The 27564-nt window shown below is 41.5% G+C and overlaps 1 protein-coding gene across 1 annotated transcript in view; it reads left to right on the top strand.

The window, feature by feature from the left end:
• Positions 1-27564, top strand: part of PAK5 (p21 (RAC1) activated kinase 5) — a 299753-nt gene that overhangs the window by 188977 nt on the left and 83212 nt on the right. The window contains exon 3 of the mRNA XM_043602881.1: positions 711-925. Coding sequence (XP_043458816.1) covers positions 722-925 — 204 coding nt within the window. The 5' untranslated portion in view covers positions 711-721. The remainder of the gene's footprint in view (positions 1-710; positions 926-27564) is intronic.

Genomic DNA, 27564 nt, shown 5'->3' with positions numbered 1-27564 from the left:
AGATCTATTTATATTTGTAGCACTTACTTTGTGCCAGGGACTTTTCAGAGTGTTTTACCAATGTTTACTAGTTTAATCCTAATAATAATTTTATATGGTGAATGTGATTACTAACCTCATTTTTCATGTATAAACATATATTTGTCCATACAGAGGTTTGAGATTTCAAGTGCACACCAAATTTTGAGATGCTTCTCCCTGTGTGCTAGTCAACTTCTGCTTTGCTAATACCACATAACAAGTTCAGAATTTTAGTGGCTTAATTATAAGCCTTGATTTCTTACTCATGAGTCACCTGTGGCTCAGCTGGGCACGGCTTCAGACTGGAGGTTGGATTTGGATCTGCTTCATGCATCTCTCCTTCCAGGATGCAGGCTGAGGGAGTATCACCCACCAGAAGCACAAGGAGGAAAGTAGAAACACAGAGTGCCTTCTACTCTTCTACTCAGAGTGCCTCCACACCGGACTGCTGCACAGTCCATATCAAGGCAGTTCACATGGCCAAATCCAAAATCAGTTGGGCAGGGAACTGTATATTCGAAAACAAATCATGAGTGAAATATCTACACCCCCTGAAAATCCAACTTTCATCTTTTGCTGCTGATACCTAGAGGAATAATCGAAAAGACAGAACTGCGAATGGATAGTTTTCCTATCATCTTCTGCTGGCGAGATACAAACATTATCTCTTTTCTGTTTGCATTTCCCAGGTCTTTGCATCATGTTCGGAAAGAAAAAGAAAAAGATTGAAATATCTGGTCCATCCAACTTTGAACACAGGGTTCACACTGGATTTGATCCGCAAGAACAGAAATTCACGGGCCTCCCGCAGCAGTGGCACAGCCTGTTAGCAGACACGGCCAACAGGCGGAAGCCCATGGTAGACCCTTCCTGCATCACACCCATCCAGCTGGCTCCTATGAAGGTATGGTGAGGATTCTGTCTTTATGTTGGCTTAAGAAGCATGTTCTCATTTAATGCAGTGTACCATATTTACAGGCAAGCTAGAAAATGCCTAAATCATGTATTTGTTTTTAAGTATCTGCTGATTATCCACACTTACTCTTCAGTGATTATAATGTTCACCACTTATTGTAAATTGCAGCACATGAAAAGGAACTGCAACTTTCAGATGTGAGATTTTTTTTAATCAAACACATAAAATGCAATCACAAAATATACAAGTCTTATTTCTACTTAAAAATGGTGTGTGTTGGGATGCCTGGGTGAAGTGTCCGACTTCAGCTCAGGTCATGATCTCACAGTTGGTGAGTTCGAGCCCTGCATCGGCTCTGTGCTGACAGCATGGAGCCTGGAGCCTGCTTCAGGGAGTTCAGTCTCCCTCTCTCTCTGCCCTCCCCCACTCACACACTGTCTGTCTCTCTCTCTCTCTCTCTCTCTCTCTCTCTCTCTCTTAAAAAATTTTTTAAATAAAAATAAATAAATAAAATGGTGTTTGCTAGTCTTCATACTGAAGAATATTATCTACCCCCTCTGGTAAGTGTGGTCAGTAACCTCTGATGAAATAGGCAACCTTTAGGTGTTTTGAATTTGCCCTTTAGAATGTTTAACTTGCATATCAAATATAGCACTAACAGATTTTAACAATAATAAATGATTCATATGTATGTATATACACATACACACATAAACATACATGTCCACACATATATGTACCTTTTATATATAATCATGTCTATATACATATATATTCATATTTGTCTTCATTGTCTAAGAGAGAGCTATTTCAAATAAGAATGAATCATTTGAGTCCCAGAATACAATATAATTTACCTTAAAGAAGTGGCTAGTAGATTTTTGGCAAGGTATGTTCATGAAGATAATTGCATTAAAGCAGAAAGGAGACACAGTAATTTCAAAATGTCAAGAGGCTACAAAGGAAATTCAGTCGTTGCTGTTTCCTTCTGCATCTCAGAATAAGAATTCCATGGACCACTAAAAAAATGTCCAAAAGCTCCCTATGGGAGTTAAACATCATTGAAGTTTATCATCATGTTATGCAATAGGTCTCTTGTTCATTGTATTAGCAGACATCTGAGCTGCATGAAGTAGCCTCTTCTGTGTAAAGATGAATATTGAGTACATTGTGTGTTAGTGATTAGGCAAAACAAGTGGATGCATTTTTAAAGGATGCAGAGAAAGAGTCCTGGCTGATAAGTTACAGGAAATTCTTACAACATACCACCTGAGCTAAGTAAAGTAGAATTGTCATTCCATCATGTGCACACAGTCTTGGTCATTCTGTTCTGGTATTGAATGGGTGGGTCTGTCCCACCCAAAGATAAATACAGAGTCTTCTAATCCTGAATTTTGTGAATTCGATTTTCTCATTAAGATTTAGAAACCTTTTAGGCCAGCTAAAATGTAAAATATTCAACAGGTGGATATGGAGAAGATACATCTTTGGGGACAAAAAGGAACCTCCCATTTAAAAGAGATATTGACTGGTATTTAATAGAAATTAACCAAATAAATAAATAAACATATAAATAAAAAAGGGGGCGCCTGGGTGGCTCAGTTGGTTAAGTGTCTGACTTTTGGTCTCAGCTCAGGTCTTGATCTCAGGGTCATGAGTTCAAGCCTTGCATTGTGCTCCACACTGGGTGTGAAGCCTACTTGAAAAAATAAAAGTAAATAAATTTTAAAAAGAAAGTGACCAATTAACCAACTCTACGGCTTGATATTAGGCCATATCCTACTACTGAACATGATTTTCTCCCTAAGAGAAGGCTAATGCTTAACTAATGAGTAAATAATGGAGTGAAAGAATTTGCTCTTTCTTTTTATTATTTTTCTCCTATCCCAAGTTTTTATAAAACCCAAACAATGGAATGTGCACTGTGCCCAGAAAAATTTTCTGCCATTGAGCCTCATGGTGAAGGAAAAGCGCCCCAGTGAAACAGTTATTGAGTGTCATTATTATTTGATGAGGAACAAGCTAGAAGGAGACAGAGTCTTAAAAACATCCTAGCTCAAGTCCCAGGACATGCATTGTCTTATTAGAGAGTGTGTCTATTATTGAGTTTGGACAGAGTATTATCTACGCACTGTGGTTTTTCGTTCATCTGGGTCCTAGCAGGGCCTGGCTGGCAGTGAAGGAGGAGGTTCCTATCTCAGTGATAATCCACCATGCTTGGTGAAGGTAGGACTTAACAGGACTTCTAGTTCATTTCTTCCATTTCTCAGATGGGCTAGCCCATTATCCTCTCTGACAGAATTTGCCAGCTCCGCTAAGAGTTGGACCAAGGTTTCCTAACTGCTGAACTTCTGGGCCTCATGATTCACTTACTCACTCTATGGGCTTTCTAGCCCTGATGCCCATGAGTGAGCCTCCAGTTTGTATGAAATTATAATATTTGTTATAGGCACTTAAATGCAAACTGCAAGATGACGGGAAAATATATCTCCAGTAGAGACCCAGGCCTGAATTATGCAAATTGGACCTCAGGCACAGTTTTGCCTGTGAGAAAGAAAATAAGAATGGACAAGGAATAACAAAACAGTAATCAGCTAGATAGAATTTTCCCCAGAAAGAGTGGAGTTAATCAAACATTTTGAACTGAAGGACACCCGATAAATCTCTACTTGATACTTTCACCAACTGCTATGGATTGATCCTCTCCTCCAGATCCTGTGAGTGAAGTCAGTGCTGTCGACACGTGTTGGACAATATTGGTCTGAGAGAATCCTGCTGACTCCATAGCATCTCTAGAATCAGAAAAGCGTTCAAGGGGCCAAAGTATGCCACGTGGTTTGTATGATCTACTTTTTGGAAATGCCTTCTCTGGAGGAATCTTCCATAGTTTTAACATATTATGAATCATGCAGAATCTATCTCAGAAGTCAGAACAATCCTCGAAATAAGCTATGCAGGAATTGACAGAAAGGAGTGAAAAGAATTGTGCTGATAAAGCCATTTTGGCAAAGTTATTTAAGTAGACCAAACAATTCTAATTTTTTCAGGCTGTCCTTTAAAGGGGACAAAGAAAAATAAGAGATCACCACACGAAAGCAGTAAATGGAAGAAGTGTGTAGCACTTCAGTAAGCTTTAGGCAGGCTGGTTCTGAATGGAGATTCGCCATTGCGATTAATTCTCTGATTAGTGTTTCAGCCATTCCTATTCGGAACCTTCTTTAAATTGCATATCACTCTTGCCAGGACGCTCTTCTTCTGTGTAGATTTATTGATGTCAGTGTATCTCAAACTATAGCCTGTCAAAGTCACCTGGAGGGCTTGCTAAAACACAGATTGCTGGGTCCATCCCCCAAGTTTCTGATTCAGCAGAACTGGGATGGGGTCAGAATTTTGCATTTCTATTAAGTTTCCAGGTGATGCTGATGTTGCTGGTCTGGAAACCGCACTTTAAGAACTTTGATTTAGGTAATTATAAAGGAATTCATCCACATAAGGTGTAATCGATCAAAGTTTATGCTGACCAGGATGTCCAAATGGTCAGAAATGTAACCAGAAGCCACAGGTTAGCTCAGATTTGTGTCAAAAGTTAAAGTTCATGTACTCAAGCCAAAGGCACGTAGACAAACGAAGAAAATCTGAACCCCCAGAGATATGGGGGATCCTTTTAGGACATTTGGTAAGTGTCTTTGAGAAATTCCTTTTTATGTCTAATGTCATTTTGTCCACAAAGCATCATAAGCAATGTTACCAAAATTTCTGCTGAATTAGATGCATTTATTTAAGTGGCAGGTTGAATGATCACATTGTTCTTGCACTCTGGTTCTCAAACTGGGGCTTTCATCAGAATCTCCTGAGTGGCTTGCCATAACCCAGATTCCCTAGCCCCAACCTAGAGATGCAGATTCAGGAGGTCTGGGGTGGGCCTTGTGATTTGTGGGTCTAACAAGCCCTCAGATGAGGCTGATGCTACTGATGAGTGGGAGGTGGGTGGGATACACTTTAAGAACCATTATTTTAGGTGGCCTGAAGTTAGAACTTAATGACCACTCTTGGTAACAGCCTGGAAATCATTTGAAAGATGCTGGAAAAAAAAAAGACAGGATAATATTAAAAAGCCTTTGTATCCTCTATTTAAAATGAACAGATAGCATATTTTAATACTTGCTTCATATTGGTTTTCAGTTTCAAGTAGGGCTTTAGAAATAGGGGCGCCTGGGTGGCTCAGTCGGTTAAGCATCCGACTTCAGCTCAGGTCATGATCTCGCGGTCCGTGAGTTCGAGCCCCACATCAGGCTCTGGGCTGGTGGCTCAGAGCCTGGAGCCTGCTTCCGATTCTGTGTCTCCCTCTCTCTCTGCCCCTCCCCAGTTCATGCTCTGTCTCTCTCTGTCCCAAAAATAAATAAACATTAAACAAAAAAAATTTTTTTTAAAAAAAAGAAATAATAGTATTATTTGCCATATATATATATGTATATATATATGGCAAATAATACTATTATTTCTAAATATATATATGTATTTTAGAGAGTACACAAGCAGGGGAGAGGGACAGATGGGGTGAGAGAATCTTTTTTTTTTTTAATATTTATTTTTGAGGCAGAAAGAGAAACAGAACGAGCATGAGTGGGGGAGGGGCATAGAGAGAGGGAGACACAGAACCTGAAACAGGCTCCAGGCTCTGAACTGTCAGCACAGAGCCTGATGCGGGACTTGAACTCACAAACAGAGATCACGACCTGAGCTGAAGTCAGACACTTAACGACTGAGCCACCCAGGCACCCCTGGGGTGAGAGAATCTAAAGCAGGCTCCATGCTCAGTGAAGAGCCCGATATGGGGCTTAACCCTGGGATCATGACCTGAGCCAAAATCAAAAGTCTGACGCTCAACCTACTGAGCTACCCAGGTGTTCCACGGCATATTGGAATTTTATTTAATGATGTCATACTGGATAGAATATTCTCCAAGTTTTTTTTTTACAACATTGTTTTGCTGTAAATCATATTGATAGGCAGAAAATGAGTTTATTTAGAAATTAGAGGGTTTTTTTTATAGTTTACCCATTTCTCTACTAAAGGATATTGGCAAGTATTTGCTATTTATAAGTAATGTTGTTATGAGCATCTATATTTGTATCTCCTTGGGGACATGGTGAGAAATTTTTGTGTAACAGTTCTCAGAGTATGATCCAGAACTTCTCTCTCTGAGGGAGTCTGCAGGATCAAACCTGTTTTCCTAATGCTAAGAGATCATATGCATTTTCTGCTCTCATTCTCTCCAAAATGTACAGTGGAGTTTCCCAGAAGCTATGTGATAACGTCTTGACATCACTGGGTCTGATGCCTAATGGATTGGTGCTTTGTATTCTTTTATTTTTTTAAGTTTATTTATTTTGAGAGAGACAGAGACAGCGTAAGTGGGGGAGGGGCAGAGGGAGAGGGAGAGAATCCCAAGCAGGCTCTACGCTGTCAGCACAGAGCCTTGACATAGGGCCCGAACTCATGAGACTGTGAGATCATGACCTGAGCCGAACCCAGGAGTCAGACGCTTAACTGACTGAGCCACCCAGGCACCCTTTGTGCTTGTATTCTTAAGTTTTTGTTTGTTTTGTTTTGTTTTCTTTAATGTTATTTACTTATTTAGTTATTTTGAGGGGCAGAGAGAAAGTGGGGGAGGGGCAGCAAGAAAGGGAGGCACAGAATCCCAAGCAGGCTCTCTATGCTGGCAGTGCAGAGCCTGACATGGGGCTCAATCTTAACAAACCATGAGATCATGTCCTTGAGGCTAAACCAAGAGTCAAATGCCTAACCAGCTCAGCCACCCAGGCGCCCCTCTTAAGTTTTAAATGTTTCTCAGTTTTAATTTCAAATACAATAAATGTTACTAGATACAACATAAACCAAAGTATTTTGTGGTATGCCCTTAATAATTATAAAAGGTTCTTGAGGGCAAAAAGATTGAGAGCCACTATGTTTGGGCTGATATCAAATTTGATTATCTGTGGCTTCTACAACTTGCTCCTCACACACTACCAATACTTTTTAGGTGTGGGTGGGGGGGAGGTTGGGGAATATAGAGATTTTTGTCTTCTCTAGCTGGCTGATAATCTTCTAGTCTGTACAATTGTCTCAGAGATCATTGAATGTAATACTCCATCCCTTTCAGTGTCACAGAATATAATTTGTCTAAACTGAGACTTGTGGCATCATTGAAAATCCCTGCATCCTTACTCACCATCTCCTTCTCTAATTCATCTTTCAATCCTTTCTGGCAGTCTTTTTTTTTTTTTTTTGTATCTTTTAAGTTTGAAGAATCACAGAGAATACCAAAGCAAAATTCTCTGGGTCTGCTTCATCTTTGTCATCTTCAGTGTTTTCTAGTCTTCCAGTCTTCCAGAGCTGAGGCTCTCCTTGCTCATTAACCGCCTCCCCCCCAACCCCGGCCATCACATCAAAAACTGCCCTACTCTCAGAAACAGGGAAAAATCAAGAGAGGTAAATGCTCAGGTGTGGCCACTCCGTTCTTGAGGACTTGTGGCACCATTTTGTATTCTCCCCTAGCAGAGCTTATGTAAAAAGCTCATCAAAGAATGCTTCCATTGTAATTACTCTGTGATTCTCTATCCTCTCTCTGTTTTCATGATTCACAGTTTTGCATTCAGGATCTACGTGTTTAGAGCCACATCATCCTTCTTAGTTGCATTTCTGTGGGCTTCATCATTTCCTTGAAAATGTTTGTAATCAACTTTCTTGAAGTACAAGACAACTCTCTGACATTTTCTGGCATTTATTTCCTTTTGACCCAGGGGAAGAGTTTCTCCCAAAGATCCTTCTCATTTCAATGTGGCTGATGTGCAATTCCTCATTGGTCAGAATTAAGTTTGGAGGGATGTTTTCTTTGAGTACCACCTCCACCTTTTGAGAGTTGTCACCAAGGGGTTTAAAGTGTGTATCAGGTGGTTGTTATGCTCTTAGCTGAAATGATTCGCAGCAATTCTGAGAGCTGAGGACTGCCCCATCATGACCTTTTGGCTCCCATGCCTATTTAATGTCTTATAACGTGAAAGCCTCACACACCTTCCAGCTGGGCTGAGTGGCTCCTGCCCTTCTATTTTCATCCCGATGTTTTCCACTGGGTGCCCTCTTAAAGCTCATGGATTCCTCATAATTTTCTTCTTAAGTCCTTGTGGCTATACATCTTCCTCCTTTTAGATCTGTTTCTACTGAAATATACTATTTTTTTTCAATGTTTATTTTATTTTTGGGACAGAGAGAGACAGAGCATGAACGGGGGAGGGGCAGAGAGAGAGGGAGACACAGAATCGGAAACAGGCTCCAGGCTCTGAGCCATCAGCCCAGAGCCTGACGCGGGGCTCGAACTCACAGACCACGAGATCGTGACCTGGCTGAAGTCGGATGCTCAACCGACTGCGCCACCCAGGCGCCCCTGAAATATACTATTGAACATAGAAGCACCTTTCTTACAACCTGAAATTCAGTACCTTGGTGTTCACCCAGCTGGGCACTTAGAAATGGAAGGGAGCCAGCACACTGGAATCGAGGTCTGGCATCTGCCAATTTATAAACTGCATGGCTTTAGATAAGTGGTTTGCCTACTTCTTTGAACAGAAGTCTCTTTATCCATACAATGAAGCTGCTAATATTTCTCTTGCAAGCTTACATGGCCAGATCCTAATTGTCTAAGAGCTTTAGCATGTGGAGAAGAATGCATTCCGTTGTTTTACTTTAGGTCAATAATGTGATAAAATTACAGATCTGTTAAGCAGTTTTTTAAGTAAAATATCCCTTATTATTGAATTAATTCTGTAAATCATAGTACCTTATACAGTTAGATATTAATTTGTCACAATCTCTCAAATATTTCAAGAAAATCAGAGGTGGGGTATGTTAAGTTTTCTTGGCTGCTTCAACCATAAAAACTTAAAATAAATGCACATAAACAACAGTAAAAACACATAAAATATAATAAGGTAATTGAATGTGTTGTTAAACTAACACTTAGCCTAATATAAAAATATTGATCATGGCATTGTTAAGAATATGCACAGGGTTGCCAACCCTTGTTTGTTAACTCAGAGCCAGTTCTAAGATCTGTATCATTAAAACCCACAGGATACAAAAATTTTTTTTATATTAATTTCATTCATTCATCCATTTATTGAATGCTCACTGTGTGCGTGGTGTTGTTCTGGGTCAGGGGTTGCTGTTGTGAACAAAGAGTGCCAGGTGCCTGTTCTGGGGACCTTGAATTCTCACAGGAAGACAGACAATGATCATTTAAAAATAAGCAAACAACAGCTTCAGGAGCAGTAAATGTGAAGAATATAAAACATAATAAGATAAAGCAACTGAGGGTATGGGGAAGCTTTTTGGAGTCCTTGAGTAGAGTCCTTCTGGGAAGGTGACAAGAGAACCGGAGAATCCCCAGGAGGGGGAGAAATTCACAGATGGAAGGAAAAACCAGTGCAAAGACCCTGTGGTAGGAAAAGGTATGGAGACTATAAAGGACAAACAGGTGACTGTGGGGCTAGAGCAGAGTGGGTCAGGGAGAGGAGCAGGAGATATGGTCAGATGGGTAAGAGGGTCTGGATGGGTGGCTTTCATCAGCCACAGGCAGGACTTTGCCATTAGTTAACCCCCCATGCACAAGGGACTCAAGTTGCGGATCAAGAAATTGTTCTATTATGAAATGAATCGATTCATTTAAAGGTCAGATCCAATTTAAACTGTGCCAACTCTATTGTTTTGATATGCCATCCAGCAGATTTTAGGGGTATTATTAGTTAAATAGGCATGAAGAGTTGAGATTCAGGGAGTCCTTCTGACTACGTGATGTTGACAAACGTTCTTACAGAAGAAATAGGGTGTGTGTTCTAAAGACTAAGTTTTTTGAGAAAGAAAATCTAATTATAAAAGGCAGTCTGTTGGGCAGATAACTGGTATTTTAAAACCTCTCGTCAAAAACACCGCCCGAAAAGATGTACAGCAGTGTCTGTTGAGTTGACTGAAACCAACACAGTCATGAGGAGAAAGGGGTTGTTAATCCTCTGCTGAAGTTATCACTGGTGTTTCCACACTTGCAAAACCAGTGAGGGTAACCATTGTTTTGGTGCCTATAGTGTTCTGGAATTCCTCCTCCAATTTTTAGTATGCCTTCTTAACCTTCCCATGGCCGCAGAGACTATGGAAGAGAAACATCACACTGGCCCCTAAATTCTCTCACTTGCCTACATTCAGGAGACTAGACTTGGGCACAAGGTAACCTTTGTTCCAAAGGAATAGACCAAGCCAAAACCAAAGCCAGATGTATTGTATACCTTCATTTCTATAATCCAATCATATCTGGAAGCTTCTGAAAGCAGTTTTTGCTTGTATCAATGAAATTAGTGTTTGATGTGTCCCACACCTGCCCCTCCCCACTCCATGCACGGATACACGAATGCACACGCACACACGCACAGGCACAGACACAGACACACCCACGCCCCCGAAGGTTAAAAAAGTAAAAATTGTCATCAACCACTTATAAGTACCATCTTTCTTCTTTCCCTGCAGTGTTTTATTTAAACTGCCTTAACATTGCCTTTCAAAGGTGGGGCAGCCTTAAACTCAGATGGCCTAGTTGTTACTTCACAAATAACAAAGGCTGATGTTTTCAGGGGAGAGGGAACCATCACAGGAAGGTTATCACTGCGGGTATCACCCCTTCCTCCCTTTTGAGGAGGGCAGAATATTAGACACACTCCTCCTCCAGGCCTCTTGGCTGTTCATCCTGACACCCAGGGTGGCAGTTCTGTAACCACAAATGAGAGGATCCCACACCTGCAACTCACTGAAGCAAGCACAAAATAACTGGGCTTTCCTAGTCCATGATCCTGGAACTTGGGAGATGGATTCTAGGCTCCCAGTGAAGATTGGACCATGAAGACCTCATGAAGGAATGCTCACAGTCACTCCCTGTCAAGAGTTTAGTATCCATAGTCACCCTCAAGACGAAGATAAACACGAATAGGAATGTACCATGTACTAAGTGATTGTCAATATTGGGTTGTATTGGGAAGTAATCTATGACTAACTGACAGGTCTGTTTCTGAATGGCTCCTCTCACAGATGAAAATGCCTTTTCCAGCATCCCTGCAGTGACCGTGGTCTCCTCCTCTGACTCCAGAGAGGAGATAGAACAGCTCCCACACATTGACAGGATATAGGCACGGGTTCTGTGTCCACCTCAAGGATTGTTTGAACCCAGTACTAGTCCCAGAGCAGATGCTGGTGTGAGGCAAAGCAGGCATCAAACCTGTAGTAATCTGTGGATTATGTAGAAATATCATAGGAAACAGGCCTGACCCAAACCCAGAATATTGTTACTAAACATTGGAGAGTGTTGTGAAGAGTAAAAAATCTTTAATATTATTTTTTGGTGATCCCATAACCACTAAATAGTTTTAATCCAGTTGTGTAGATGAAGGAACCAGTTATATAGATGAAGAAGCTCATGCTCTGCTCCAGGTGGGTGCTGAGCCTCGTCCTTGTTAACAGGTAGATTTGTGGGTAGTTGGTGGGTGAAGCCTTCCAGTTTGGGAGTCTGGGTTGAAAAGGGTTTAGGGAGAAAGAGAAGATGAGGGCCAGACCATAGGCTGGGATGGGTGGGACATTACCTGGCCTGGATTAAAGGAATTGGGGAGAGTCTAGATTCAGGCGCAAGTTTGACAGGGCTGGAAATCATGGGAAGGCAAAAACGTGTGGAGGAAGCATCAAGGAGACCTGAGGAATGGGGGGGGGGGCTCCACACCCTTCATATCTCCCCCTCCCCCATCACTGCCCAAGTGTTAGAGAATCCTACACACATTCAGTATGAGAGGTGAGCATTTCTTCTCCCTCACTTGGGAAGTCAGAGGAGGTTGTTAAAGTGGAAATGCTGAGTTCATTCCTAAAACCAGTGCTTCAGAATGTAGGCCAAGGTTTTGGACTCCCTAAAAGGCTGGGGAGAATAACCTCTTCCTTGGAGAAGACCATGGTTGATCAATTTGTTCAAATTTACCCCATTTCTAAGTTGTACCCAGATCTAATATCAAAGACCCAGCAGCATTCTTTTGCCCCATACTCCCATACCATTTCTCTCTTCATCCTCTGCCCTTCTTTCCTAACGGGTTAATGATTACTTTGTATACCTCCCTACCTCCAAAGTATTTGCTATTGATAGGAGGACCACAGGAAAAAGACAATAATTCCAAAGAGAGAAGCTTCTATTGCAGTGTCAGACAAGTGAGGAGAATGGTGGTATTTTTGAGCCAGAGTAATTTTCTAGTTTTTCTAGTAATTTTCTAGTTTCTGTGCTTCAAGTAACACAGAAAGATTGATTGGCATCGAGAAGGTTGGGAAAAAACAAACAAACAAACAAACAAAAACCATAATCAGAGATGTCAGTGATCAATCATGGCTCTGATCAAGCCCAGCCTACAGAAGAGCTTCCCATCTGTGCTGGGCTGAATTATTCAACTCAGTTCTTCATTCCTCTTGCCATAGCCTCATGGAGGACTGACTACTTCCCCACCCCTTGATTTTGGACTTTCCTATGTAACTTGCCTTGGCCAGTCGGGTAATGTGAACAAAGGCTTGCAATGTACAGCTGAGATTTGCCTCTGTGTTTTTGCCATCACCATTAGAAAAACACGTCTCAGGCAGCTGGGAGAATCCAGAAGAGTTAGGAGCATATGGAGCAGAATCACCCTGGACATCTTGCATCTCTACAGCTTAAAGCATTCCTCCAGCCCCAGGCACATTGTGCAACACTAAGCGTGCAGTGGTTTGTTACACAGCATTACTAGACAACTGACTTATAACACTGTCTCAACCTTCATCACAGCTTTTCAAATGGGGGATATTTTCTATTTTAGGTGAGGAAAGCAAGGCTTATGAAGGGTAAAGAACTTGCTAAAGGTTCCACAGCCAGCAACTGGAAGAGGCCCAGATTCAAACCCTAAACCTCTGACTCAAACCTATACTGTGTGGCGCCTGGGTGGCTCAGTCGGTTAAGCATCCAACGTTGGCTCAGGTCATGATTTCACGGTTCCTAAGTTTGAGCCCCGCATTGGGCTTCACATTGATGGTGAGGAGCCAGCTTGGGATTCTCTCTCTCTGACCGTTCAGCTCTCTCTCTCTCTCTCAAAAAAAAAAAAAAAAAAAAAAAAAACCAAAAAACAAAACCCATGCTGTAACCACTGTACCTCCCTGCCTCCTGATTATAACGGTGTGTGTTCGGGCATGAACAAGCGTTGCATGCATAAATGATGCTAAGTCAAAAAATTCCTTTCTACTTACCTCATCCTTCCTTTTCATCTAACAGATGATATAGCTGAGACTCTGGTTAGGTAAATAAATTTTTCCCAAGGTCACAGCAGGTTAGTGCTAGATGTCAGATACTGTTTCTGAGTAAAAGGGGTGCTTCTGATTCAAGCACCTAGCTGTAGCCCACAAACTAGCCCTCCCTCCAGAATCTGAAAGGATATCATTTAAATGCCTGCCTCAATGTGATTTATTATTGGCACGTGACTTTATTTTCTAGTTGCAGAGCACTGCATATGCTTTGCAGAGTCTTTTATTTTGGGTGTAATCCACTAGTCTTCTCAGGTGAATTAGGCAGAATATTTGAACAGGAAATGTCAGTGCAAGTGTGCACTAAGACGCAAATGAGTACACATCCAGACGTGTGCTCCTCACGCTCTCTCTGGGACAGCCTCACCACTCCATGGGCTGATCATGCCTGAGGTCAAGCCATGAACCCTTCAATTGCAAGCCTCTCTCCAGACTTCTGTTGGTTTCCCACTGAGTGATCTGCTCTCAACTGCTGACGGCTGAACTCATCAGATGAGAATGGCTGTGCTTTGATAACTGGAAAATTCTATATAAAGGGAGATGATATTCTCAGGAATGCCTTATTTGCCCCAGCTCTTCTCTCCTGGCAGGGGTGACCTAACTGAAAATAATCCTTCTAAATCAAAAGAAAAAGAAAGAAAAAGCATGTGGCTCTCTGTGACTCCCACACACGCTTGGAACTTGAAAACTTTAATTTCATCTCTCATTTAGCATCTTGTAGAAATTGGGGCACTAAAATGGCAGCTGCAGGCTTCTTTGGGGACACTGCCAAATCCTATAATCTTTATCATTCTGTTAAGTAATTTTAAATAAAACAATTATATTGCTGACTCTGTTTAAACGAGTAATAAAGCAGTGTATCAATACTTTGATCATTTCTAAGCACACCATTATCCAACTAACTGGATGCTACTCCTGTTATGTATAAGGTTAAAATTTCAACCAAAAAAGCTGTACCCAGGATGATACGAGTCTAAGTTTTCTGTCATCACACAGTCCATTACTTGTGGAGAATCTTTGTATTAGTTTTCCATTATTGCATAACAAATTACTACAAACATAATGCCCTAAAAGAACAGACCTCAGTTTCTGTGTCTGGAGTCTAAGGCATGACTTAACTGGGTTATCTGCTCCAGCTCTTACAAGGCTGCAGTCCAGAGGTCAGCAGGGCTTCATTGCCATCTGGAGGCTTAACTCAGGAAGAATCTACTTCCAAGCGCATTTAAGCTGTTGGCAAAAATCATCTCCTTGTGTTTGTAGAACTTACAGCAGCCTGCTTCTTCAAGGAGAGCTGTCTTATGTGTGTATCCTAACATAGTCATGAGGCTGTATCCCATCATTGTTTCCATATCATGTCACATCACCATGGGAGTGACATCCCATCATCTTTGCCCTATAATCTAGTACAGCTGTGGAAGTGACATGCGATCACCTTTGCCATGTCCTGTTGGTTAGAAGCAAGTCACAGGTCCTGTCCACACTCATGGCATGAGCACCAAGGGGCTGGAATCATTGGGGGTGGGCAGAGTCCACCCTGGGACTCATCCACTTTGGTCCCCAATATCCCTCCCACATGCTTAATGCATTCACCCCAGCCCTGGTTCTCAAAGTCGTTTCCCATTAGAGTGTCATCTCAAAGTTAGAATGGGAGCAGGTGTGGATAAAGCACTTGGATGTAATCTATTAAGTACAGCTGCTAGGACTGGATGCCTCTCCAGGTGCAGATGCTTGAAACTAAACAGACATGAATCTGCTCGCCAACCTCCCCTCCCAGTTTATGATGGTGGCCTAGGATAATAGCTGTAGACATTCAAAACAGGGGAAATAAAAGTTAAGAAGGCATCACTGGTCCAAAGCTGTTCTGAAATCCAGCCTGGCAAAGGTTGGGAGTTCCTTGATTAGGTTTTAAGGTTTAGGATTAATCCTCTGTGGCTCGGACTCCACCCACTGGTTCTGCCCTTATTCATCACAAAAGCCTGTGTTTAAGCAAAACAATTTTATCAAGCCAGTAGAATTCAGGGAGTCTGAAAGCCTCCTTTTGTTTTCTGTCATCTCTGCCCCCTTGGTCTGAGCTAGCAGTATTTTCATTGAAACAATTTCTCAAGAACTTTGTAGACCCTTTATGGATTTCACTGTGGTTCAGTCCATCAGAAAAAGCTATATCCATAGATATTTTTTCACGTTTATTTTTTTTTGAGAGAGCGCAAGCAGGGGAGGGGGCAGAGAGGGGGACAGAAGATCTGAAGTAGGCTCTGTGCTGACAGGCTGATAGCAGCAAGCCTGATGTGGGGCTTGAACTCACTAACTGCAAGATTGTGACCTGACCGAAAGTCAGATGCTCAACCAACTGAGCCACCCAGGTGCCCCTATGTCTACAGATATTTTTAAGATAAACCCTCCTGTACTTTGGCCTCTTGCTAGGATGACTGAGGGACAGTGCCCTTAAGCTCCCTAAAGATTCTCTGGTTTGATTGAGAAGGTCTGTGGGCCATACCCTTAACTTCTCTAAAAAGCCCTTTGTGGGGGCACCGGCGTGGTTCCCATGTGTAAGCATCTGACTCTTGATTTGGGCTCTGGTCATGAACTCAGGTTAGGGCCCTCCATCTGGCGCTGTCTCTGTCTCTCAAAATAAACGTTAAAAAGTCCTTTGTGTGATTGCATATTCTGACCTTTGATTTTTCTGAGTTTGTAACAGAGTTGTATGGTCACATTTCAGCCTTTTCTGAGAGTCCGTCTCTGCATTTTTGCATCTTTGCTGTCTACAGAGGCTCAGAACCTTTTAAGTCCTGAGATTCTGGTTCCTTTTTTTTTTTTTTTTTAAGTTCTTTCCTCTTGCATTTCTTCTTGTAAGTATAAAGAAGACATCAGGCAGCACCTTTCACACTTTCCTTGGAAATCTCCTTCAATCTGTCACCAAGTTTATCACTTACAGCTTCTGCTTTCCAGATAACTTCAGAAGATGATTTTGCCATACTTTCTGCCACTACATAGCAAGGATCCTCCTCCCTCCCGTTTCCAGTAATGTTTTTCACTTGCCCTAGTCATCAACATCTTCAAAGTCCAGATTTCTACTAAGAGTCAGTTCATGACATTTGAGACTTTCTCTACCATATTCCTCAAGGTTCCTCCAACCTCTACTCACTTTCTGGTTACAAAACCCTTATGCTGTTAGAGACTAATTTGTGTCCTTCCAAAATCCACATGTCAAAGCCCTAACTGCCACTGTGACTGCATTTGGAGATGGGGCCTTTCAGGAGGTAATTAAGGGTAAAATGAGGCCATAAGGGTGGGCCCTAATCTAATAAGACTGGTCTCCTTGTAAAGAGAGGAAGAAACCTGGGGGCACTCAGACATAGTGGGAAGGCCACTTGAGAATGTAGACTGTGGCCACCTGCAAGCCAAAGAGAGAGGCTTTAGAATACCCTGCCAACACCTTGCTTTTGGGCCTCCAGCTTCCAGAACTGTTAGAAATATGTTTCTGTTGTTTAAGTCACCTCATCTGTGGTTCTTGCATCATGGCAGCCCAAGCAAACTAATACCCAGGTTTTTAGGTATTTGTTACAGCAGTGCCCCACTTCAAGTACCAAAATCTGTATTAGTTTTGTATTGCAGTGTAACAAGTTCCCATAAACTCAACAGCTTAAAAGGACACATTGATTAATATTCTGACAGTTTTCATAGGTCAGGAGCTGGGCACAGCTTAGCTGGATCCTCTCTCAGGATCTCATAGGACTGAGATCAAAATGTCAGTTGGGCCACCCAGGGGCTCAGTTGGGGAAGTGTCTGCTTCAATGCCAATATAGGTTGTTGGCAGAATTTGTTTCCTTGTGGCTCTGAGGGAATGGAATACTTGGACCACTAAAAAAGAAAAGTCAAGAAAGGGGGTTAATGAACAGGTAACATGCTGTGTGGGTACCTGGGGCTCAGTCCTCCAGGGATGGCCTGAGCATTTGTAGAACACACATTAGAAGTGCCCCATCAAGGAATTTGAAGCATATCTATGTACCAACTTTAATTCCTCAATGATTGTGTGTTGCTCCCAGGAGTTAATTCCCTGGCAAGACCCAGCCTGCCCCACATTTGATCAGGCATTCCTTAGCAGCCAGAGAATGCCTTCAGGTAGAAGGACTCAGGAAATGTTCAGCATGGACAGGAAATGTCTGCAGGTGACCTTCAAGGTGGGCTGAGGACATAAAGGGACAACACCAATGGTAACTGGTCTCCAACATCAGTTTTCTTTTTTTAATCAGGTATTTATTGTGTACCTACTTTGTTCTAGGCACTGAAGCTCTAGAGAAAAACAGTGTTTGGTCACTACACAATAGAGTAGGGGAGTCACATTAGTAAAGACAAAATATAATTTTAAAGAAGAATATAGAACACTTAATATATAACAGTAGAATATATAAAAGCTTTTATGAATGCTTTGAGAACAGAATGGCTCTACTTCCCAGAAAATTTAAGGAAGGTATAATCTTGTGTTTTCAAAGAGTACAGTCACGTAGTCATGCCTAAGGGAAGGATACCCCTAGATTAAGGAAATAACTTTAGAAAGAGGAAGTGACGGTGTCTTCGTTAAGAGCCCTCTGGAGCCAGACTTTCCAAAATAATTCTAAAATCTTGGTTGGGCCAATTCCAAATATTTGGCCTTGCACAAGTTCCTCAAATCTGTGTGCTTCTGTTTCCTCGTCTGTTAAAAGTGGATATAATAGCACCACCTCATCAGTTTAATGTGAGGATTTAACAATCTAATTGATTTAAAATATTAGAAGTCTATAAAGTGAAGCAAACTCAATTATCTCAACTAGAGTGTGAGGAGAATTGCCCTTTTTCAGAGGACAACAATGTGTTGTTTGTTTTCCCCTCACAGTTAATAAAACAAAGACTTGTGTATATCTTAGTGTTACAGCTAACTCTCTAAGGTACAGAAAAGGTGAGTTCTCAGGTGTTGGTCAGTTGTAACAGCAAAACAATCCATATCTCTTTCACTCATGGGTGCTTTCACGGGTGAATTTCCTCAAGGCGTGTTTCCAGTGATATCTTTCACATAGAACCTGAAGGATGCTGCAGGCCATTCTTTTCTCCATGAAGCAGGAGAAGAAATATGGGTGTCTTGGCAGCAGCATCTGACATTGAGAAACCCTGCCTCCCCATCCAGTCAGTTATGGTGTCATTGTTAGACTTATCAGCTTCTGGGCCGCTGTCACCTATGAAAACCCCAACCCAAGTTCACTTCCTAAAGGCTGCAGGGGTGTGACATGAGCCTTTTTAAAACAGTACCAAAGAGAGATGCAGGTAGAAATAGGTTTCTTCAGAATCTCAGTGTCCTAAAGCTAGATCCCAAATTTGTGGAGCAGGAAGCTGGAGAAGTTAACAGAGTGCAGTAAAACCTTCTCCCAAAATGCCATTCTCTGGTATATTTAACAGAAATTTTTATTCCTAGAAGCATATGTGCTTCTTTGGGAAGTCATCTATCTATCTTTCTTTCTTTCTTTCTTTCTTTCTTTCTTTCTTTCTTTCTTTCTTTCTTTCCTTCCTTCCTTCCTTCCTTCCTTCCTTCCTTCCTTCCTTCCTTCTTTCTTTCTTTTTGAGAAAGAACATGCACATGCACGCACAGTGGGGGAAGGGCAGAGAGGGAGGGAGAGAGAGAACCCCAAGCAAGCTCTGTGCTATCAGCATAGAGCCCAACTCGGGGCTCCATCTCACCAACCATGAGACATCATGACCTGAGCTGAAATCAAAAGTCAGACGCTTAACCAACTGAGCCATCCAGAAGCCCCAGGGAATCATTTTTAATAACCTGCTTTAATTTTTTTCAGCATAGGAGAGTAATAGCTATTTACATTAGTAAATACAGAAACTATGGAGAAGGAAGACCTAGTATATCTCCACTGCCCACTGTTTAATTTTGATGCATTTTTTCTCCATTTAACACACACACACACACACACACACTCTCTCTCTCTCTCTGTCTCTCTCTCTCTCTCTCTGTCTCTCTCTCTCTAGGAAGAGCAAGACTGATTGCAATGTCTTTGCAGTTTTTATTAAACTTTTTTAACCTACTGCATCCCTTTCCAAACTTTGTTCACAGCACCCATCACGTGTCAGCAATTTTGTCACAGCGCCCCCTAGGCAAAAAGAAATATCCGTTCCATTTATTAAGCAGTTCAATCCAAACAACGTATTAAGTAACACATATAAATTCGAGATTATAATTTTTTTGTGTAATTCCTAAAACACATATGACTTCTTCAACCATGGAACCAGGTTGGATACCACACCTTCATTTCCTGTTCCACATTGATTTTCACACATAACTTACCTTTTTGTCTTGGAAACTGCCAAATACGCAGCTTTACATTCAGTGATGTCATCAAAAGACATAGAGGGGAATAAAATGTAGAAATGAATGACCTTTGAGCTGGTGATGTACAAGGAATCTGACAGATTACATATTGCTGTTTTCTTCAAAAATTTAAAATATCCAGTCCCACCTTGTGAGTTCATGGCAGTCATCTGGGGTATCTTGGCATGCAGTTTGGGAACCATGAAACTAACATTATGTTTTCTGCAACATTATTTTTAGTGGCACCTTAGGACAGACATATTATGATTTAAAATGCTTCTCTTGTTGGAAATTTATCTTGATTGCTAGTTTGCTTGCTATTGATAAGTTCATTGTCCTCAAAAGTGTAAGAAGTTCCATTTTTCTATGTGAAGGGAGAATTTCTGAACACATAGTTCCTACCCATAGCCAGTTGGTCTGTTAAATTCTCACCTTGCAGAATCAGAGCCCAATTAGCCCAATTAGCTGGTAGCACCTGCAGTCTTGAATGCTTTGATTTTCCACCTTTCAAATCCTATGATTCTCATGGTTTTGTCAGTGGTTCAGCTTTAGGAACAATGAGCCTATAACAGGAAACATTGTTTAACCCATCAGCTATGCTTCGCATTTCCAAGTTAGTGAATAAAAATAAAGCCAAGGAATTGACAAGACTTTGTAAATTTGCAACAACCGGAGAGAACTTAGCCTAAAACCCAGAAAAAAAAAATGCAGACACATAAAAATAATTGTAAAATTCCAAAAGTTCTGACTTTTGATAACTGAGCTCAGAACTGTCTCCTACCCCATCGGTAAGTTTGGTTCTGCAAGGAGAGACATCAGTGGGCTACTCACGCATTTTGCTTCTCTCTTTGGCATAGATTTTTAGACCAGGATTCAGGTTTAGAATTAGCTCTTCACTTAAGAAGACATCCCTTCCCTGTGCTGCATTAACATTCCCTCAGCTCCAAACTGCATCTTCCTGACTTGTGGGTTGTTATGTGGATGGAGTCAAACAAGAAAGAACTTGAAAATTAAGAGGGTTCTCTGCAAACTGAAGGTGGTAGTGGAGGTGGAGGTGATAACAGAGGTGATTTGTGGTAGTAGAAGTTGGGGGAGGGGACAGTAGAAATAATCCTCCCCCCCTTTTTTTTAAGCCTCAGGAAAGGTTACCTGTAGAAATGAAAGGCCCACAATTATTTTATGTTCAGTTGTCCACAAACCAGTGTGCCTGTAGGGTTATGTGTGCTTCTTCCAAATTTGCAGGGAACAGGTTCACAGTTCAGTTTTCTCTGTAGAGTACAAACGCTGGGGTGCAGGGCTGGGGCTAATAGTACTAATTTATTTGGATGGACATGACGTAACCTGAGCCTTACTATGCAAAGATAGGCATTGTTATCCTTGTATTACAGACTGGGTAGCTGGGGCTCAAGAACACAAGAGATTTTCCGAAGGTGACACACCTCTCCAGTGGCAGAGCCGGAACATACTTCCACCCAGCCCCTGGGATGCCAGCGCCTTTCCAGGCAGCTTTGCCATTTGAGATGGATGGTAGTTGCTGAGGGTAGAGCAGCCTTAATAGTGTATCACAAGATGGGGATGGGAGGGGGAGAAAACAGCCCTTAATTTCAAGAAAACAGGTAACTTGGACGAAACTCTGTTTGCTTTATCTCTACAATATATCCACCCTGTATTAAGCATTGCCGGAAGACCTGTAAACCTCCCTGTAAACATCTTCCAGGTGTTCAGATTCTATTGTTTTCTAATTTCTTTACCCCGACAATACCTTTGTCAGGTATTCAGCATTTATTTGTTCAGCAAGCTAGACTCTCTGCTGGTGCTTGCTGAGATGTGAGATGTGTATGTCCGTGACTGAGATACTGATAACCAGCGGTGGCTGAAATTCTTCTAGGATTGGACCAAGTTGAATTTCCCGATGCAATTCTTCTATGCCTTATTTCTTTTTATAGCAAAACTTCTCTATCTCTGCCAAATTCTGAGAGAGATAGAAGTCCCTCTCTAGGATTGTGATTTTATTTTTTATTTTTCCTTTTTGAGAGCATGCAAGTGGGGGGAGAGGGACAGAGGGAGAAAGAGAATCTTAAGCAGGCTCCACACACAGTGCAGATCATGATCTGAGCTGAAATCAAAAGTCGGATGCTCAACTGACTGAGCCACCCAGGCGCCCCTGGGATTGTGACTTATAATGTTTTCCTTGTAATCATTTTTTCTCTAATGTTGGACCTCAGATGCAGCTTTGAACTAAAAATTTCCTTGACTGTAGACCAGGCATGCTGTCACCCTAGGGTGACATTGTTGGGTCATTGGTGTATAAACCCTAAAATTGAGCGAGTACTGCCAGATGGCTCTCCAGAATGGTGGTACCAGTGCACCCCACCAGTAAAGCACAGGAGCATGCATCTCCTTACACTCTTACCAACCCTTAGCAATATAAGCCTTTCTAGTGTTTACAGCTCCAAGAAGTGTGTTATTGTAGTTTTTAGTTCTTTTCTCTGATTGCTAATATGTTTGATCATCTCTTCATGTCACTGTTCACTGTTTAACTACTGAGTCCGCCAATTGCATATTCAAATCCTTGGCCACTTTTTCTGTTGGTTTCCTGTCTTTCCCGTTGTGTCTGTTACAAGATTTCTTTTTGCATTTTTAAGAGTTTGTTTGGTTAAATGACCTCTTGCCTGATACTGATATTTCCAAAACTGATTTTTTTGTTGTTGATGCTTATCTCATATCTTTGTCTAACACTGTATTTTACTTTGTGCGTGGGTAAGCATTTTCTTGCAAACTGCATAGTTATTTGGTTTTATGTCGTTTTGTCTTCATGAAATCTGTCATTTATCAGAAGAACTCAGTACATTTATATTTAATATCATGATTTATGTATTTCATTTTCTTTCTTCCATATTCGTGTTTTAATTAGTGTGCATTGTTATTTTCTCCTTTTCCTTGTTCTATTGCCCATTTATTCATGTTGCTTTTCATTTGTTAACTTAGAGTTTGCATTTTTCTATTTCATTAATGGATCTCCCCATTTCTCTGCTTTTGGAATCAGATACCTCCCTCCTTATTACATTTTCGAAACAAAATCCCTACTAATTCCCCCAATGACATTCATGGTGTCCCCCTGAAAGATGCTGTATTTCGTCCCTATCTCCCACTCCAATAAAACAAGGTATTTAGAAAACTTTCATCCATTCCCCTTCTTCCTCTTATCCACTCCTTATGGATGCCTTTCTTTCTCTAACACCTCCAAAACTCTCAAATTTTGGTGAACTTATTTTACATTTCCAGCACTAAACTATTATTAGGCTTTCCCTTACATTAATTCAGGATTTTTTATTTAGCAATTTTGCTATATACCATGCCTAGACAGTTGTCTTTATCCATTCAGAATTAATACATAGAGAGACACCTACAGAGATAGAGACACTGAGTGTGTTGCTTAAGTTTTTCCTCTCCTCCTCATGTTTATCTCATCTTGAGGCATGTTCTGGATTAGTGCTATCCAGTAGAACTTTCTGTGATCACGGAGATGTTCCATATATGTGCTTTCCAGTAGAGTATCCACTAGTAACCTAGAGATAGTAAGCTCTGGAAATCTGGCAAGTATAGCTCAGGAATTAAATTTTTAATTTTAATTCAATTGTAATTTAAATTTAAGTTTAAATGGCCATATATGGCTAGTGGCTACCAAATAGAATAAGCTAGATCTAGATAATTTATTGTTGGATAGAATCTTGACTTTAGTATTATCTCTAAAATCAGTATATGAATGTTTTTCTTTCTTTTTTTTTTAAAGTTTGTTTAAGTGATCTCTACACCCATCGTGGGGCTTGAACTCATGACCCCGAGATTAAGAGTCACTTGCTCTTCCAAATGAGCCAGCCAAGTGCCCCTGTATTGCTTTTTTAATTCTAACATAAGATCATCTATAGATTTGGTCTGGGTTTTGCTGCTAAGTGAACTACATCTTGGTTGAATATGGGTTTCTCAGGTCTTTTCTCTCAGGTCAGGTTCCCTAGAACCTGAGATGGGATTATTGCACAAGTGGATTAATTGAAGGGGAGCTCTTAGGAGGAATCTGTGACAATAAAGGAAGCAGGACAGGACAGAAGGAAGAGCTGGGCAAAACATGGCATCTGCCAGGGTCCAGCCTCAGCCCAGCTCCACAAGAGCTCTGCAGTGTGAACAACTCACACTCATCTCATCTCAGGGTTATCTCATCTTGGAGTAAGAACTCTGACCTTACTCCCACTTACCAATCAGTTGTTGGCTGCAGGCACCCCAAAGAGGGTTATAACCTCCCAGGCTCTGCTGGGTGAGGCTATGAACCCCTTTCCAGTATGTTCCTAGAAAAAGTGGACAGCAAGTTGCTGTTAGCCACCAGCACTCAGCCCCTGGTAAAGGGGTACCCAGTGTCTATTCTATGCTCTGTAAACTTAAGGTTTTTAGCAAATAAGCCCAATGACATTCTCATTGTTTTTCCTTTCCTAGAAGTATGTAAGCTATTCTTAGAGTTAAGGAATTTCAAGGAAATGCTGAGATGTATCTTTTTTTTTTTTTAATCAGTCCTGCCTTGAACTTAGTAAACCCATTTAATGTGCATACTCAGATCTTTCTTTAGCTCAAGGAAATAATCCTCTATTTGTTAAATTATGTCCTCCATCAGTTCCTTTTTATTCATTGGACACTGCTGTTACTTTGCAGATTATCTCTTTATCTCATGATTCTCATTTCTTTGTGCTTTTGCACAGTTTTTGAGATGTTTCTTCCACTTGTTAGGCTCTGTTTTCAGCAGCTGATCATTCTCTTCTTCAGTCCACACGTTGAATTGTGCAGATGCATCCTTTGTGCCATACTTGGGTCATTGAAGATGCTCTGGCATGTTGTATGTAACTTGTTATCTGTCTTTCACAGTTGCTCTGTTTTGCTGGATATGAGTTTAATTTGCTGTGAGTGAATATCTTCTCTCTCTGGCTGCTGGATCCCCTTAGTTGGGAATATATATTTTTTACACTCAATCTCTCTCTCTCTTTCTCTCTCTCTCTCTCTCTCTCTCTCTCTCTCTCTCTCTCTCTCAGGCTCCAGTTCAATGATTCCCAGGTCTGGCTGTTTTCTTTCCAAGTGGCAGTAGTCCACCATTAGAGGCAGGCAAAGTGAACTAATGGTCAGATGCAGGCAGTCTGAGAGATCCCCACTGAGACACCTAGAGAAAGCCCCTCTCTTCTCCCACAGTCTCTTTGTGCTCCCCCAGCCTCAAGGGCAGAAACTGCATATTTCAGTGTGTATCAGCTCTTTAGAGCCTGACAAAGTCCACCTTCCTCTGGGTCCACATGTTGCTGTGGGCCATGTTCTTCCTGAGATCTCTCCCTGTTTTCCACTCATACACAGCCAGACCTCAGGCTCTCTCCCAGCCCACGAGAAACAAGCCCACCAGCTTTCTCTATTCAGATGTCCTCAGCACCCAAGTCTTGCTAATGTCCAGCTGCCCACAGTCCCACAGGTCATTTAGTGGAGAGAAATAGCCTGGCACTGAACATGGAGAGGAGGGGAACAGTGTTTGGATCATCATGATTCCAGAATACTCCATGTACCTTCAGCAATCCTTCTGAAGAGTCCTGTATTCAAACAAACCTTCTTCTATTTCAAGTCACTTTGTTTCAACAAATGCTGCCAGGGACCAAGCCCAGTGCTACATGCTGAGAACACAGCAGTGACTAACTCAGGCTTGAATTATTTACTCCAGAGGGGAAATAATTATTAATGTGGCCCAGAGACATAAGTGTAGTGTGTTGTAAAGAGGCAAATAAAGGGTATGGTAGAATGGCAGTGAGTCCTAGTTCACATTTCTGCTCTCAGTACCCACACAGGTGTCACCACAAAACCTACCGCCATGTTGGCTGTGCTGTAATAGCGTCAGTTTCCTTCTGTTTCCTCCTTGGACAGTGTTTAACAAGTGTGTCCGAAGAAAGGTGGTCAAGATGACGGAGAATCTAGAGTGGAGGCAGTTTGACAGCTGATAACTCCCATCAAAGACCCAGAGAGGGCGGCACATGATGGCTTTCTTCACTCACTCAGTGGCTGCCCTATAGGCGGGGAATTCAGGATCCTCTAGGAATCCCCTGGGAGGAGGAGGAACCAGAAGAGAGAGCTAAGTGGAGAAAGCACCAAGAGGCCTCAGTACTGCACCCTCTGCTGAGCGGGACTTGGAAACAGTGTGTATTCCCTAGCAATGGAAGGTGTCATCTGGGAAACGAGTGAGATCTTTATCATTAGGAAGGTTCCCATATTGACCCAACTGCACACATAAAAGGTACCCAGACACAGCAGATGGGGTAGGAGCAAAGCCAGGAGGGACTGGAGTGGAGAAGTCTATCTGGGAATTTAGTGTCTGAGAAGGAAGAGTATTGACAGGAGGGGAAAGGGGGTGTCAGATACGAGAACTGAGGCCGCAGTTTGGTGGCTGTGTCTCCTCCAAAAAGAAGTTAGAAAAGAATGGAGTTCGTTGTTCACTTCTCTCTTGTCGTGTCCTGGATCACACCTATGGTCCCTAAGATTGAATACAACCATGAATTTTTTTTTCTTCCAAACTTCTTTTTCTGTTTTCCTATCTGGTCTACCAACAGTAAAGCAGCAATAAAGAATAGGGCCCTCCTTCCTTATCTCCGCTCAAAACCTTCAGTCCTGAAACATATGCTATGTTATAAATATATTCATTTATCTAAGCTTTGTTTAATCTGCTTGTACATTCCACTTTCAGAAATGTGCCTGTCACCAAGCAGGTGCTCAATAAATATTTGATGACTGAATTGATACATTCCAGCCCATAATAGTTTGTCATATGTATTAACATATGCCTCAGCAATAACACTGGGCAGGGGATCTCAACAAAGAAAACACTGCAGCCGCATGGAATAGAACAGTTTCTCCAATCTGATTATAATGTAGTAGTCTGATAACGTTTGGGAGGTACCTGATTTTTTTTAATATATGTACATAAAGTAACGTTAAACTTTATACATTAAGCACTTACCTCCTCTGTTAAAGCTGTATTTGTTTTACCTGCTTTACTCTGGATGTTGGCAACTAGAGTTGTATGTTTCTTAGAGTATGCTGCCATCTACTGGAATTGGGGCCACTTTACAAGCCTACCCATCTTTCTCGTACTTCTAAAAGGTTTATTTTTTGTTATATTAATATTAGCCTCGTTGCAGGTTAAACAGTTGCATAATTTCTTTTGATAGCTTCAACATTTTCTTCCATTGTGTATCTTGAATTTCAGGACACAATTTAGGGTTTAGTTGTTTCAGATGATTGACAGTAAAACTTATCTAACTTTTTTATTTTTTGTTTTCCCTGATTTGGTAGAGAAACCAATGAAACAAGAGTCAGGATTGTTGGGTCCTAGCCTCATTGCTGCAAATTGAGTAAATCGCAACCTCTTCATTCTTCAATTAAAGCTTTAACTGTGTCCGCTGTTTCTCAAGGCAGCCCATGACAACACATCAGCCAACAACATGGAAAAGTCACCAGGGAAGAATCACTTCAACTACAAATTCCCAGAGCCCAGTCCCCAGAGTTCTCAAAGAACCACTAAACTAACACGTTTCCTTCCCTGGATTCCAGCTTTAAATTCTGGCTTTGTCAAGAAAAGGGGGGAAAAAAAGGCAAAGGTGCCACCTAGTGGCCCTGAAGAGTTTGTACAGCCTCACGCTCCGAATTAACTGGATACAGCAGTGGCTGGGTGGCACCTTGCAGCCTTTTATGTTGTTACATCAGATATAGACATATTGAAACTTGTCAGTGTTTCCACTTACAAAGGCAATCGAATTTGCATTTAATTAGGGAAGCCAGTGCTGTACTGAGATAAGCAAATGTTATCCCATCAACTCAC

Source organism: Prionailurus bengalensis, chromosome A3 (assembly GCF_016509475.1).
Source record: "Prionailurus bengalensis isolate Pbe53 chromosome A3, Fcat_Pben_1.1_paternal_pri, whole genome shotgun sequence".
Taxonomy (NCBI): Eukaryota; Metazoa; Chordata; class Mammalia; order Carnivora; family Felidae; genus Prionailurus; species Prionailurus bengalensis.
The sequence above is the reverse complement of the archived record's forward strand: the minus strand, read 5'-3'. Positions and strand labels throughout refer to the sequence as shown.